This window comes from Cervus elaphus, chromosome 26 (assembly GCF_910594005.1).
Source record: "Cervus elaphus chromosome 26, mCerEla1.1, whole genome shotgun sequence".
Taxonomy (NCBI): Eukaryota; Metazoa; Chordata; class Mammalia; order Artiodactyla; family Cervidae; genus Cervus; species Cervus elaphus.
Window position 1 is genome coordinate 17,111,024 of NC_057840.1, and position 15,837 is coordinate 17,126,860.

A 15,837-nucleotide genomic window follows, 5' to 3' on the forward strand; every position below is an offset into this window, starting at 1 on the left:
GATTTTTCTCCACCGCTCACTCCCTGTTCAATGTAAATGCTCAGGGCTAGGCAAATTTCTTACATGGTATATTTGGGTGTCACAGATAGCCAGTGACAAGGGGCAAATGAAAATAAAGTTAGCCAAAACTGTTTAAACTCTAGAACTCAAAGGATGTCAGATTCCCAAGTTGAAAGACCCAGATAATTTATGTAACACCTTTTGAAAAAATATTGTACGTTTTTATATGGATTAACAATGTACTGGAAACACTGATTGTAAAGGGAAATATTTAAAAAGAAAAAGGAAAACTTAGAACTATTTCTGACTGTACTTTCTCAGCATTCTCAAATTTAGAGAATTATAAGTAGTATAGAAAAGAGTCTTTTTTGAAAAAAATCGAGATACTGGTCTAAATTTTTGTTTTCCATTTTCAGGTTTGACCTGCCACCAGTTATTTTGTTTTCCATGGATGGATTTAGAGCTGAATATTTACAGACATGGAGTACTCTAATACCTAACATCAATAAACTGAGTAAGCCTCCTACAATCAGATGTGTATGGATGACAGATTAACTAGTTAGTTAATCTCTAAATGGTGCAGCTTTCTTTTTGACCTTTAATGTTAGTGGTTTGTCTCAGCCCAGCTCCTCTCAAGAGTTTTGATGACTTTACTATTGATATCTATCTTACACTTACTGGCTCCTCCTCTTTTTGCAGCATGCTCATCTTTTTGTTTATTTTGATTTGTTTTGTAATTGAACATAACTTCTGTTCTATGAAAATCTGTTCCTAGATACTGTCTCAAAAATGGTGCTTGTCGTATCTAGATTCTGGCTTTTAGCAAGGTGGATATGACCAGTAAGAATAGGAGCCTGGAGGAACCTGAGTAGACCAGACAGACCAGCCTATACCGAGGCTCCCAGAGGTGAAGGGCTTCCCTGGTGGCTCAGGGGTAAAGACTCTGCCTGCCAGTGCAAGAGATGCGAGTCTGAACCCTGGTTTGGGAAGATCCCCTGCAGAAGGCAATGGCATTCCACTCCAGTATTCTTGCTTGGGAAATGCCATGGGCAGAGGAACCTGGTGGGCTGCAGTCATGGGGTCACAAAGAGTCGGACACAACTGAGCAACTAAAGAAGAACAGCCATAGGTGAAAAGCCCAGCATCTCTGTCCAGTTCTGGAGTCAAGATGCCTGGAACCTGGCTCCACCTCTTACTAGCAATTTACTTCCCCTGCTGGTGCCCCAGTCTCTACATCTATAAAATGTTCACTTCCCACCTAATAGAAATACCACTAGACTATGTACATAGTGTACCTTGCATGGATTTAAGTTATTACCATAATTGTCATTTGTATCGTCATCTTTATCATGATGTTGTACTTCTGTGTTAGGGCACAATTTTATAAAGTTAATAATAGAGAGGAATGGAGTAATAACCTATATATGGGGGGAAAATCTGAAAGAGAATAGATACACGTGTGACTGAATCACGTTGCTGTACGTTTGAAACTAACACGAAAGGTGAAGTTGATTGTTTTGGGGTGAAATGTCCTATAGATATCAATTAGGTCTAGCTGGTCCATTGTGTCATTTAAAGTTTGTGTTTCCTTGTTAATTTTCTGTTTAGTTGATCTATCCATAGTTGTGAGTGGGGTATTAAAGTCTCCCACTATTATTGTGTTACTATTAATTTCCTCTTTCATACTCGTTAGCGTTTGCCTTACATATTGTGGTGCTCCTATGTTGGGTGCATATATATTTATAATTGTTATATCTTCTTCTTGGATTGATCCTTTGATCATTATGTAGTGTCCTTCTTTGTCTCTTTTCACAGCCTTTATTTGAAAGTCTATTTTATCTGATATGAGTACTGTGACTCCTGCTTTCTTTTGGTCTCCATTTGCATGAAATATTTTTTTCCAGCCCTTCACTTTTAGTCTGTATGTGTCTCTTGTTTTGAGGTGGGTCTTTTGTGGACAGCATATATAGGGGTCTTGTTTTTGTATCCATTCAGCCAGTCTTTGTCTTTTGGTTGGGGCATTCAACCCATTTACATTTAAGGTAATTATTGATAGGTGTGGTCCCGTTGCCATTTACTTTGTTGTTTTGGGTTCATGTTTATACAACCTTTCTGTGTTTCCTGTCTAGAGAAGATCCTTTAGCATTTGTTGAAGAGCTGGTTTGGTGGTGCTGAATTCTCTCAGCTTTTGCTTGTCTGTAAAGCTTTTGAATTCTCCTTCATATCTGAATGAGATCCTTGCTGGGTACAGTAATCTAGGTTGTAGGTTATTCTCTTTCATTACTTTCAGTATGTCCTGCCATTCCCTTCTGGCCTGGAGGGTTTCTATTGATAGATCAGCTGTTATCCTTATGGGAATCCCTTTGTGTGTTATTTGTTGTTTCTCCCTTGCTGCTTTTAATATTTGTTCTTTGTGTTTGATCTTTGTTAATTTGATTAATATGTGTCTTGGGGTGTTTCGCCTTGGGTTTATCCTGTTTGGGACTCTCTGGGTTTCTTGGACTTGGGTGGCTATTTCCTTCCCCATTTTAGGGAAGTTTTCAGCTATTATCTCCTCGAGTATTTTCTCATGGCCTTTCTTTTTGTCTTCTTCTTCTGGGACTCCTATGATTCGAATGTTGGGGCGTTTCACATTGTCCCAGAGGTCCCTGAGGTTGTCCTCATTTCTTTTGATTCTTTTTTCTTTTTTCTTCTCTGCTTCATTTATTTCCACCATTTTATCTTCTACCTCACTTATCCTATCTTCTGTCTCTGTTATTCTACTCTTGGTTCCCTCCAGAGTGTTTTTGATCTCATTTATTGCATTATTCATTTTTAATTGACTCTTTTTCATTTCTTCTAGGTCTTTATTAAACATTTCTTGCATCTTCTCAATCTTTGTCTACAGGCTGTTTATCTGTAACTCCATTTTGTTTTCAAGATTTTGGATCATTTTTATTGTCATTATTCTAAATTCTTTTTCAGGTAGATTCCCTATCTCCTCCTCTTTTGTTTCACTTGGTGGGCATTTTCCATGTTCCTTTACCTGTTGGGTATTTCTCTGCCTTTTCATCTTGTTTAGATTGCTGTGTCTGGAGTGGGCTTTCTGTATTCTGGAGGTCTGTGGTTCCTTTTTATTGTGGAGGTTTCACCCAGTGGGTGGGGTTGGACGATTGGCTTGTCAAGGTTTCCTGATTAAGGAAGCTTGTGTCAGTGTTCTGGTGCATGGAACTAGATTTCTTCTCTCTGGAGTGCAATGGAGTTCCCAGTAATGAGTTTTGAGATGGGTCTATGTGTCAGGTGTGATCTTGGGCAGCCTGTATGTTGATGTTCAGGGCTATGTTCCTGCGTTGCTGGAGAATTTGCGTGGTATGTCTTGCTCTGAAACTTACTGGCTCTTGGGTGGTGGTTGGTTTCTGTGTAGGTATGGAGGCTTTTGGATGGTCTCTTATTACTTAATGTTCCATGTAGTCAGGAGTTTTCTGGTGTTCTCAGGTTTTGGGCTTAAGTCTCCTGCCTCTGGATTTCAGTTTTATTCTTCCAGTAGTCTCAGGACTTCTCCAACTATACAGCACTGATAATAAAACTTTTAGGTTAGTGGTGAAAAGATTCTCCCCCGTGAGGGACACCCAGAGAGGTTCACAGAGTTACATGAAGAAGAGGAGAGGGAGGAGGGAGATAGAGATGAGCAGGAGGAGAAAAAGGGGGACTCAAGAGGAGAGAGACAGATCTACGCAGCTGTCTGTTCCCAGAGTGTTCTCCGTAGCCCAGACACCCACAGAGATTCACAGAATTGGATTGGGAAGAGAAGGGGAAGGGAGGAAATAGAAGGTGAGGTAGAAAACGGAGAGTCAAGATTGGGGGAGAGTAATCAACACACTCCTGAATAAAAATGGGAACTGAATATTGGATTCTTAAATGTTCACAATTTATATCATATACTGAAAAACAAAAATTAAAAATCTAGAGTAGAGGTTAGACTCTTAAAAATACTATATTAAAAACAAAAACTAAAACCCAAAATTTTTAGAAATATATATGAAGTTTGGTTTAAAAATAGGGCTTCTCTTTTTTTTTTTTTTGCAAGGTTATAGTGAAATGAAAATGAAAATTAAGGAGTAGTAGAGGAGTAATAGAGGACTTTAAAAGAAAATAAGAGAAAAAGAAAAAAGAAAAGAAAAAAAAGAAAAAAATTTTTTTCCTAATTAAAAAAAATCATAAAAATCTATGAAAATGAAAGTTAAGGAGTAATGGGGGAGTAATAGGGAATTTTAAAAGAAAATAAAAGAGAAAAAATAAAAAAGAAAAGAAAAGAAAAAAAATTTTTTTTAATTAAAAAAAAAAAGGTAAAAATATATCTAGGAATTTCTCTGGAGCTGTTGCGGTCAGTGTGGTTTGGTTCAGTTTCAGATAGCTCCTCGTTCCAGCTTACACTTCTCGGTATCTACAGGCCCCTTCCAGTGTAGTCAGTGTTTCCTACAGGGATTTTAATCTGTTGCACCAGTCCCTTCTGAAGTAGTTCCCTTTGTTTATTTGGCTTCTGTTTGCCAGTCCCTTCAGTGCCCAACTTCCGCCCTGACACACGCGGGCGGAGGTGGTCTCTTATTCAGGTTGCTAGTTCCGTCGTGCTGCGGGGAGGGGGGGGCGCTGCTTTCCCCGTCTACGCTGCTCAGGCTCCCGGCTGTTCTGTATGGAGCGTGCCCCGCGCTGTGCGCGGTTCCAGCCCTCGGGTGTTCCACAAAGGCGCGGACTTGGTTGGGCCTGCGTTTTGTGCCTTCTCCATCCGAGCGGCTCAGGCAGCCAGGAGCTTGACGGGCGCACTCTCCCCGGGTGCGGTTCGCCTTCTCCCCTCCGCGGTCCCAGCCTCAGTTTCCGCCCACGCCAGTCGGGTGCGTGCGCCTTCTGCCCTCCGCGTCCCCACCCCCAGTCCCCCACCCCCAGTCCCCGCCCGTGCCGGTCGGGTGCCTGCGCCCTGTGTCTCGCTGCGACCCTCCCGGCGGATGTTGACCATCCAGAATCATAGGAGGTCTTTGATTAGAAAGTGGAGGCCTGTTTGCAGTGCGGTAGGGGATGCGGTCCTTGGGGCCGAGCCTGCCCCTTTCCCCTCCCCCCTGCCTCCAGCCTCTGGCGGGGCTGGGCCGGTCCGCAGCCTGCGAGCTCTTCTCTGGACTTGCTCAGACCCTTTGTTCTGCGAAAGGCCGGCAGTGTGTTCGGGCGATTAATTTTCTCTCTCTCTCTCTTTTGCTATCCCACAGTTTAAGTTGCTATCTCACGTTAGCTCCCTCCGATTGCCCTCAGGGCACTCAGGCCCGGTCCTTACCCTGAGCAATGCAGCCCGCTCCTCTCCGTTCCACACCCACTTGCTGGTGGCGGATGCGGGCGTCTGGGGTGCTTTTCTGCTGGAAGTTGCTTTTAGGCATGTAATCTGTGGGTTTTATTTATTTTTCCTCCCAGTTAGGTTGCCCTCTGAGATTCAAAAACTTCCCCCAGACCCGCCAGTGCGAGGGTTTCCTGATGTTTGAAAACTTCCTCTATTAAGACTCCCTTCCCAGGACGAGTCTCCGTCCCTAGCTCTTTTGTCTCTCTTTTTATCTTTTATATTTTGTCCTACCTCCTTTCGAAGATAATGGGCTGCTTTTCTGGGTGCCTGATGTCCTCAGCTAGCGATCAGAAGTTGTTTTGTGAAGTTTGCTCTGCGTTCAATTGTTCTTTTGATGAATTTGTAGGGGAGAAAGTGGTCTCCCAGTCCTATTCCTCCATCATCTTGGCTCCTCCCCAAATTATCTTTTAAAAAAGCTGTTTGACTCTAAGATGATTACCTTTTCTGGACCTTAGATTCATCATTTGTAAAATGAGAGGATTCAGTTCAGTTGCTCAGTCATGTCCGACTCTTTTTGCCAGGCCTCCATGTCCATCACCAACTCCCGGAGCAGTATGAAAATTTTACAGTATGAAAATGAGAGGATTAGACCTAATTATTTCTACTGCTAATTCCAGCACTAACATTCCTTGACTGTAGAAAGATAAATTACTTCCCCTTTCAACACAAAGGGCTTTGTCTATTCAGCCTCCCCCTCACTCTTTGAGGCAGATCTTAAGCTAACAGATTAAGAGGTTGGGTCTCTGACAGAACTGGCTCCAAATTCAGGATTTGTCCCTTGCTGCTGAGTCACTGTGTCCTGGAAAGTAATAAACAACACTCAGTTTCTATTTCCTTTTCTGCATTTCCTCTAGTAGTCTAGATATCAAAGCCTGGGTCCCAAAGGGAATTTATCTAACCAGGCTGAACCGAGCCCCTTTATTATTTTTTTTTCTGATTTTTTATTTTTATTATACACTACAAAATACAATGCATGCTACACAATATGCCGTATAATCTACTAGCAGGGATAGAAGAGCATGACTGAGTTGTTCTTCATCAACCAGGAAAACGTTTCCTTAATCAATGTTCTCCAAACCCTTTGACACATAGTAACGGTTTACTCCAGAGACACGCCTATCTCTTTCCATCATATACCACTGATATGAATAGTGGGCAATCCTTTTTTCCTTGCCCCCGTTACTGAACCTGTGGATGTGCGCGGTGGCCATTCCCGGGATGAACAAGCACACGCCCATGACAGCGATCCCGAGGAGAACCTCGAACCACATCGCGACGCCGTTCCTGAGGCCAAACACCCGAGCCCCTTTAGAAGTGGAATTATTTGACTTGTTCATCCCACAGAAAGTTTGAAAGGACACCGGTGAAATATTGGGCCATTGAGAGTCTTCCCTTTTGAAGATTTAAACTATTTTTTAATAGTTTAATAGTCTCTTTAATGTGTGAAGACATCACCAAGGCAAAATGGGCTTTTCATTTCTAGGAGGCCCAATTAAGAGTAGATGTGGTAAAAGGGCTAGGATTAGGACCTCTAGAGAACGGTAGGCTTGAGACGAGGTATGTGACAGAAGGCATCACTTTAAGGAAGTCTAGGACCTCATCTCCAGTGTCCCATCAAACTGCCTGGAGACTGAGCATGTTCTAATACCACAGTGCCCTGAGATATACCTGTGACTACCAAAGGGTCACGGACTCTAGTGAGAACATTTTCTTGTCTCAATGTGGATGAGAACAGACAAAAGAAGGTCCAGGATCAGCAAACTGTCAAGTGAGATAGAAGTAATTTGTCCTGAACTGGAAGTCAGATTTCTTGCAAAGTTAGATTTGAAACTGGGGTTATGAGAAGACTAGTAGTAAGCATCCTTGTATCCCAGGGATAAATCTCACTTGACTTTGGTGTGTGATCCTTACAATGTGCTGTTGAATTTATCATACTAGTATTTTGTTGAATTTTTTTTGTCTAAATTCATGAAGGTATTGGCCTGTAATTTTCTTTTTCTTTAGTATCCTTATCTGGCTTTGGTATCAGGGTAATGTTAATCTCATAAAATGAATCTTGGCATAGTCTCTCCTCTTCATTCACTTGTTTGTTTTTGGCAAAGTTTGAGAACTGGCATTAAGCTTTCTTTAAAGGGCTTCCCTGATAGCTCAATTGGTAAAGAATCTGCCTGTGATGCAGGAGACCCTGGTTCGATTCCTGTGTCAGGAAGATCCCCCAAAGAAAGGATAGGCTACCCACTCTAGTATTGTTGGGCTTCCCTGGTGGCTTAGTTGGTAAAGAATCCACCTGCAACGTGGGAGACCTGAGTTTGATCCCTGGGTTGGGAAGACCCCTTAGAAAGGCTACCCTCTCCAGTATTCTGGCCTGGAGAATTCCATGGATTGTATAGCCCACAGGGTGGCAAAGAGTCGGACACTGAGCAAATTTCACTCTCACTTTTCACTTTCTTTAAATGTTGGCATTAATCCATCTTTAAAGGGCTTTCCTGATAGCTCAGTTGGTAAAGAATTTGCCTGAAATGCAGGAGGCCCCAGTTCGGTTCCTGGGTCAGGAAGATCCTCTGGAGAAAGGATAGGCTTCTTTAAATATTAGGTAAAATTAACCTGTGACGCCATCTTGGGCTTTTCTGTTAGGAAGTTTTCCATTACTTGTTATTGGTCGGTTCAGATTTTCTATTTCTTCATAATTCAGACTAGGGAAGCGTTAGAAGTGTTAGTCACTCTGTCACGTCCAACTCTGTGACCCCGCCAACTGCATAGCCCACCAGGCTCCTCTGTCAGAGAATTTTCCAGGCAAGCATACTGGAGTGGGTTACCGTTTCCTTCTGCAGGGGGTCTTCCCGACCCAGGGATGGAACCCCGGGCTCCCGCGTTGTGGGGAGACTCTTTACATTTGTTCATAATAGTCTCTTATAATCCTTTTACTCCTGTGGTATTGGTTTCTGACTTTACTGATTTGAGTCTTCTCTCTCTCTTTTTTTAATGTAGCTAAAGTTTTGTCAATTTTATCTTTTCAAAAAACCTACTTTAATTTTGTTGATTTTTAAAATTGTTTTTCTCTTCTGTTGCACTTATTTCCGCTGTAATCTTTGTTGTTTTTTTTCTTTTTCGCTGACTGGAGTTTGCGTGTTCTTTTTCTAGCTCCTTAAAGTATAAAATTAGGTGGTTTGTTTGAAATTCCTCCTTTTTTTCATGTGGCTGTTTACTGCTATGAACTCCTTTCCTTGAAGTGCTTTTGCTACATGTACTTTCTTCAGCTATTTTATCTACTCATTCATTCAGTCTTCTATTCCTTCTCATAGTTTATAGTTACTATGGGTATATGTTTATTCCATATATATTTTCAATTTTTTGGTTGTACTTTCTTTTTAAAAAGATTTTTTTAAGGAACAAAATATGCAAATAATAAACTAAAAAATGATATTGAAAGTTACAACAGATTCTTTCCTGATCTTCCTAGTTTTTCTCTACGGAAGCAACTATTCTTATTAATTTATTGTGCATCCTTCCAAAACTATTCTGTTCAGTCATAATTTAGATGATTAAGATCAGGAAGAAATGATGGTAGATCTTGCTTATGATGATCTGTTCTCTAATAGCTCTTGTTCAAAGGCAGGTGATCAAAAATGGTAGCTTGAATCTGTAGCTAGTCCACAGATATGTCCTGTTTAAGACTAGGAAGGTGTCATGTTTTTACATCACTGGTAACTTAGTAACTTACTTTGCTTTTTATTTTATGTTCTGTGCCTTTAGACACATTTAAGAATTTGAACACACTATGCATGCCTCAGGGAAATAAAAACAGAAACCTTATATATCTCTCTATTGTATGATAGTCTTCTCCACTTAAATTCTTCTAATTATGTCAGTAGATTAGATCTCATTTTATTTTTCTTATCATATGATTTTATAACAATATTAAATATATCTGTCTATTTGAGGACAAGGTTTATTTGTTGGTGGTATTGGCTAAAAAAGAAAAAATGTTATTTTAATTTTTGATTATACATTATGACCCAGAGCAAGCTTCGGTTTAAGTACATCAGAACCACTTGGGGCACTTGCTAGAGATGTAGATTTTTTTTTTTTTTTGCTCCTTTCCCTCCACTTTTCAGCCCTCACCATCCCCACCAGAGTCCTATTTAGTAGACTTGATATTGGATCCAAGAAGATTCTGAAGGAGGAAATTCCTGGATCATATTGGAAATACTGGTTTCCTGGCTGGGAAGGAGACCAACTCCAAGCCTATTTAAGAAAAACTTCATTTGCAGATGCAAAGTTTGTTGCTTTCTGGACAACAATCATTTGCACCTTTTGCTTTAACCTAAATAGAATCTCTAGTGGTGAAGTTCTCTTTTAGAATTAGAGGTGGTAGGATTTTGGTACAGAAAATGTCTCACACTTCACTCTTGCAGAGCAAATAGCAATGTGCCTTAGTGGTTCTGACCTTCTTGAGCAGGGTTATTGCACAGATGAAAACAACAGAATGACTGAAAGCAAAATTAATGCCATGCTTTGTGGAAAACAGAACACAAGAAACTTCGCTGATCAAATGGAAACTGGACTAAAAATAATAAGGTGGAAAATTAATTTTGTAAACATTACCACGTGGCATGGGCTTGTGCATTCACACAAGTCAAGTCCCTTTTCAGTTATCTAGGTAGTTGTGTTGGCTTTTGTTATATTGGGAAGCAAGTATTATATAGAAAATTTTACTTTAATGAGCCAGGACAAGAGAGGAACAGCAAGAGCAAACACAGCTAGTGCTGTGTTAAAAGTTTAGGGTCTTTTAAGCTCAGGTATCAGCAATCTGTACCTATTTCCATATGGTCTGCTAATGCTAAGGATTGTTTTCATTCTTAAATGGTTGGGGAAAAAAAAGAATACCTTGTGCCCCGCGAAAGAAATTACATGAAATTTCTTTGTCTCGATGTCTACAAACGAAGTTTTGTTATAACAGAGCCATGCCATTTGCTCAAAGCCTATTTATTTATTATCTGGCTCTTCACAGAAAAATGTTCCTGATCCTTGACTTAGCACAACCCTCTCCTGAAAACTGTCATTCCTTGAAGGAGGCATTTTAAGCATCAGAATTTTAACCTCTTTCTATTTGCAATTCACCCCCTAGTTAATTTTCTATTTCTCTGGGACACTTTCATATTCATACTTTTTGTTATTCAAACAACTGCTGAAGAAGAAACAACATCTTAATTTCTCACTATCCTTTGTTGCAGAAACATGTGGTGTTCATTCACAGTACCTGAGACCTGCCTATCCGACCAAAACCTTCCCAAATCATTATACCATTGTCACGGTGAGTGCCTGGTCCAATGGCAAGAGTGACAGACCCTCGATGGGCAACTGACCACACCAGACATGCTGAGGCAGGAGCCGGCCAAGCCACAGATTCAGGATCATGCGTGGTAGCGATCACAGCTTAATACAGGCTGGGAAGGAATGTCTGAGTATGAGGCCAGTCCAGGGCTATGAGATGTTATTTATGAACGAGTGTCCCAGTGTTCAGCTCATTTATCTCTGTGACAGGCCAGGATAGCCTCTGGGACGTGGGAAATACTCTCTACTCTGATCTTTTGATTAGACCCCATTTATCTGAAGGTCTGTGGGAACGGTAGGCTATGTATGAAAACAGCCGCTTTGATGTGGAGAATCTCTTTCTTATCTAGTTTTTAAAATTATATTTAACTTGGTGAAGTCTCCTGTTTCTTAGTTGGATTCAAACTGGCTATATCTCTTTGAATAAAGCAAATAAAGCAATGAATTCTCCTCAGTGTACAAGAAGATGTACATGAAATGATAAAAATGAACACAAAGGAAGATTAAGTTTTTTAATATTTATAGATTCAGGGCACATCTTAAGGAGTCCTCTGCCTCAACCTTTATTGCCAAAGAATATTATATTTTTACTACTTTGCATTTAGTCTTTTATTACTATTGCTCAATCATGTCCGACTCTTTACAACCCCATGGACTGTAGACCCCCTGGCTCCTCTGCCCACGGGATTTCCCAGGCAGGAATACTGGAGTGGGTTGCCATTCCCTTCTCCAGGGGGTCTTCTTGACCCAGGGATCAAACCCGGGTCTCACGAATGAGCAATAGTATAGGTCTACATGTATAGGTCTACATACATAGTACATAATACATATCTGTGTGCGTGCTCATACATATATATGTATGTTGTTGTTTAGTCGCTAAGTCATGTCTATCTCTGTTGCAAGCCCATGGACGGCAGCCTGCCAGGCTCCTCTGTCCATGGGATTTTCCAGGCAAGAATACTAGAGCAGGCTGCCATTCCCCCTCCAGGGGACCTTCCTCACTCAGGCTGAACCCACATCTCTTATATCTTTGCATTTGCAGGTGGATTTTTTTTTTTTTTTTTACCACTAGCACCATCATATGTCTATATAAATAATGGATTATGCATAAGTGCTATTAATATTCAATATATGTGCATGTATCCATATTCATATAATAGTAATGTTCTGAAATAATGACCCTAAAAGTCTATCTAAATGTAGTTATAACTGCCTATGGTATCATAGACATTCAGTGAGAATGTGTGAAATGATTGAATGAGTCTTTGTGACCGCACTGAACAAATGACTGGATTGATGGATGAGTGACAGGGAGAAGCACAGAGACTTGGAAGGCTTCCTTCTAGAGCGCTGATAACACATTTTAACCCATTGGCCAACATCTGATACTTAATAGCTTCTATGTAACAAATATCTTGTTCTTATTGCCAATAAACCAGTGTCTAATCATTATTGTAATATAGAATCTATAATTAGTTATTAATAACATAAGAGTTACATTAAAACCATAAACACGAATCATCTTCCTAACATCACTCGTTTGCAGCTATGGACCATGGTGGAACTGGTATATATGTAACAATAATATATGTATTTGGGCTCAGATCTAGGGGTTTTATATTGAAAGGTATATGACTTCTTTTCAAATAAGAGTTATAGGTCTTATGCTATTTCAATTTAAATACATGTTTTGTTAATGTATTATTTTACCTTAAATCTTTTTTTCTGAAATTATCATTTTAGGGGTTATATCCAGAATCACATGGCATCATTGACAATAATATGTATGATATAAACCTCAACAAGAATTTTTCACTTTCTTCAAAGGAGAAAGATAATCCAGCTTGGTGGCAGGGGCAACCGGTATGTGTCATTGTCCATTTCCCCACATGACAATGGATCACTCTTCTCTCTCCACTCTGAGTTCTATGTTGTCTTTTTAATTTCTCAGGGCTAGGGGTGGGAAGCCGAAAATAGTTTCAGCACAATTTATATTTATGATTTGAATCTTTTCAATGTGTATAATTGTTCACCTAAGTTGCCTTGAGACTTGGATGTCGGTTTATAAATATATCAACCTGGAAGTTACTCAGAAAGATTATCTGTTAAGTTTTTAACTCATTCTATTTTATAAATCTTTAAAAGGGAGAGAACAACTGTACAATTTTACCAATTTGAAAAATGATCTTTCTTATTGCCTTCCTACGCATTTTCATTTTTGAAGTGGATACCTAATTAGTAACTTTTTAAAACTGCTGCAAGTAGAAATTCAAAATAATTTCAACACCTTTTAAAAATTAAATACATTTTGCAATGGTTTAATATTGTTCAGTTTCTCATAAATAGCGTCATTTCTTGACCTCCACTTATTTGAAATTTTCTCTTCTTATAGATCTGGCTGACAGCAATGTATCAAGGTTTAAAAGCTGGTACTTACTTTTGGCCAGGATCGGATGTGGCTATAAATGGCACCTATCCTTCCATATATAGGGTTTACAACAGGTAGGAAAACACCTGCAAATGTAATCCCATCTAGGCAGGAATGATTTGAGGTTTTTTTGTTTGTTTTTTTGGTCTTAATCATAATGATAATTTTATTTTTCCAGTTATTTGGGCCAAAAATCTTGAAGTCAGTGTTGATTTCTCCCTCTTACATCCCTTATCCAGTTGTCAGTAAATGCTTGTGCCTCTAATTCAAGATATATGCAGTCTGAGAATTTTTGATTACTTCCAGCACTAACAATGGTTTGAGGTGTCATCCTCTTTTGCCTGTATTACCTCAGTTGCCTTTTGACACATCTCCCTCTTTATATGTTTGTTTCCTGTAATCATCAATTCATCAGCCAGAATAATTATTTTAAAAAAGCAAGTCTGAATATGATACTGTTTTGCACCCCTCACTTTCAAGGCTCCCAGTTTTGTACAGAATACAGCCAACAAGCCCTGGTTGGAATGAGTCCTGCTATCCCCCTGCCTCTTAGACTCCTTTCCTACTATTTTCCTGGGTTCTCTCACCCCTCTCAAGCCATACTGACCTTTTTGGTGACCCCAGTACACCAGGACACCAAGCTTGCTTCCACTGCAGGGCCTCTGCGAAGGCTGTTCCTCTGCCCCATATAATCTGCCTCCATTTATCTGCATAGCCTGCCCCCTCACCTCCTTCTGGCTGTTGCTCAAAAATTACCTTCTCAACATTGTCTTAGCCTGATCACACTAAGATTTCAAATTCAAATCCTCCCACTTGAGTTTCTCCAGTGCCGCTTATTCTGGTTCTCGTCTTTTTTTTTCCCCCATAGCATTTATCACCTTTTAATATACTATGTAATTTATTTTGGGGCATCACTGACTCAATGGACCTGAGTTTGAGCAAACTTAGGGAGATAGTGAAGGACAGGGAAGCCTGGTGTGCTGCAGTTCAAGGGGTCACAAAGAGTCTGACACAACTTAGCAACTGAAAGACAACAAAAGGCCTATTTATTGCTTGTCTTCCTTGACCAGAATGTGACCTCTAGGAAGGAAGCCATCTTTGGTTTTCTCACGGATACATTCCATTTAAAAGGAACAAAATGATGGCTGACAATAGATAGTACACGTAACTGCACAAATGAATGAACAAAAACAAGCATATTGAATGGATGAATAGTGACTAATGTAAAACAACTTTATTTTAATTGGAGTAACAATGAAGGTGAGATGAATGAGAAGGAAAGAAAGCAATACACAATTTATATCAAGGCACAAGTATCTCTGTATAGGTGTTGAAAACAGGAATCTCTTCAAGTAATATTGAATCCCTTTCAGTGTTCTTTTTAGTATATGAATGAACACAAAAGAAACATCTGAAAATATCAATCTGCCTTCTTGAGTAGGAATATAATGAAGTTCTCCTTGATTTGATGAATTTTTTAAAGTTATGTTTACTTTTCATTTCAGAAGTGTCACATATGAAGAGAGGATCTTTACACTGTTAAAGTGGCTGGACCTACCCAAAGCTGAAAGGTAATACCTGGTATCAGGAAAGTGCTGGCTGAGCAGGATATCTGTGGGAATAAAGTGAAAGTACTTCATTACGTTAAATGACTATTCTGAGGGTGGGGGAAGCTTGGCATTTCCTTTCTATGGGCATTTTTAAAGAATTATTCCTAAAACTAGGCACTTAAAGAAAGAACTTGTGTGGCAGAACAAAGGGTCAGTGAAAGTCACAAACCAGGAAACACAAGGGCTGAAGCACACCACAAGAGGCCTTAGCAGCAAGAACAAGACAGATTTTTCAGAACTGAGTCAGACCAGCGCTTGCATCCTGGAAGGTCTTGTTTACTTCCTACTGGACCACCGTTCCTGCCAAGGCCAAGTGGAACCGCTGGGCCTGGGTGAAGAGAAGGAAGTGAAAGAGAAAGTCACTCAGTCATGTCTGACTCTTTGCAACCCCATGGACTATACTGTCCATGGAATTCTCTATGCCAGAATACCGGGGTGGGTAGCCTTTGCCTTCTCCAGGAAGAGAAGAAAAGGCCAGAGAAAAAGAGGAGGAGCTGCCACAAAGTTCCAGATCTACGAATCTCCCAGATCCAACCTGTACCTTTATTCCAAATGGATAACATCTCTCTGTTTCGATTTTACCCCTAGACCCAATTTTTACACCATATACGTGGAGGAACCTGATTCTGCAGGACACAGTTATGGACCAGTCAGTGCCGGAGTAAGTTTTTCTTTTTTAAACAAGGGTAAAATCATCTGACCTTCACCTACAACATGAAATGCTATTCTTTAATTTCCACTGAATACAAGTGTATGTGATATATATATGAAGACATAAAAATAGCTAAAAATATAAAAAATTATCTGCTTTATTAGTTACAAAATAGTTGAAAGTCTGAAAAGAATATCTGTCTTATTAACTGCATCTTGATTAATTTGATAACACTTATTGTATACTTAGATGCAGTTTGTTACTTCATGTAACAAGAACATCAAGGCTAGATCCTATGTGTCAAGATGTTAATGTACCCCATTTCAAGCCATGTCACCTGAAAGTCCATTGTGGACTATCCAGCTGTCCATCAAAGCAGAGCTCCAATAAGAATTCCTTATAATTAGACAATATATTACTGATCAGGCAGAATTATTCCCTGTCTAGACCCCCG

The 15,837-nt window shown here is 39.9% G+C and overlaps 2 protein-coding genes across 2 annotated transcripts in view; one reads left to right on the forward strand and one right to left on the reverse strand.

The window, feature by feature from the left end:
* Nucleotides 1-15,837, forward strand: part of ENPP3 (ectonucleotide pyrophosphatase/phosphodiesterase 3) — an 80,185-nt gene that overhangs the window by 22,997 nt on the left and 41,351 nt on the right. The window contains exons 6-11 of the mRNA XM_043888245.1: nucleotides 417-514; nucleotides 10,594-10,673; nucleotides 12,437-12,556; nucleotides 13,086-13,195; nucleotides 14,627-14,692; nucleotides 15,320-15,392. Coding sequence (XP_043744180.1) covers nucleotides 417-514; nucleotides 10,594-10,673; nucleotides 12,437-12,556; nucleotides 13,086-13,195; nucleotides 14,627-14,692; nucleotides 15,320-15,392 — 547 coding nt within the window. The remainder of the gene's footprint in view (nucleotides 1-416; nucleotides 515-10,593; nucleotides 10,674-12,436; nucleotides 12,557-13,085; nucleotides 13,196-14,626; nucleotides 14,693-15,319; nucleotides 15,393-15,837) is intronic.
* LOC122684233 (NADH dehydrogenase [ubiquinone] 1 alpha subcomplex subunit 1-like) lies at nucleotides 6,284-6,653 on the reverse strand. The gene has a single exon (XM_043888246.1). The coding sequence runs from the start codon at nucleotides 6,628-6,630 to the stop codon at nucleotides 6,418-6,420; it is 213 nt and encodes a 70-aa protein (XP_043744181.1). The 5' UTR covers nucleotides 6,631-6,653; the 3' UTR covers nucleotides 6,284-6,417.

Coding starts and splice junctions, on each gene's coding strand:
- LOC122684233 (XM_043888246.1), bottom strand. CDS start 6,630: ATGTGGTTCGAGGTTCTCCTCGGGATCGCTGTCATGGGCGTGTGCTTG.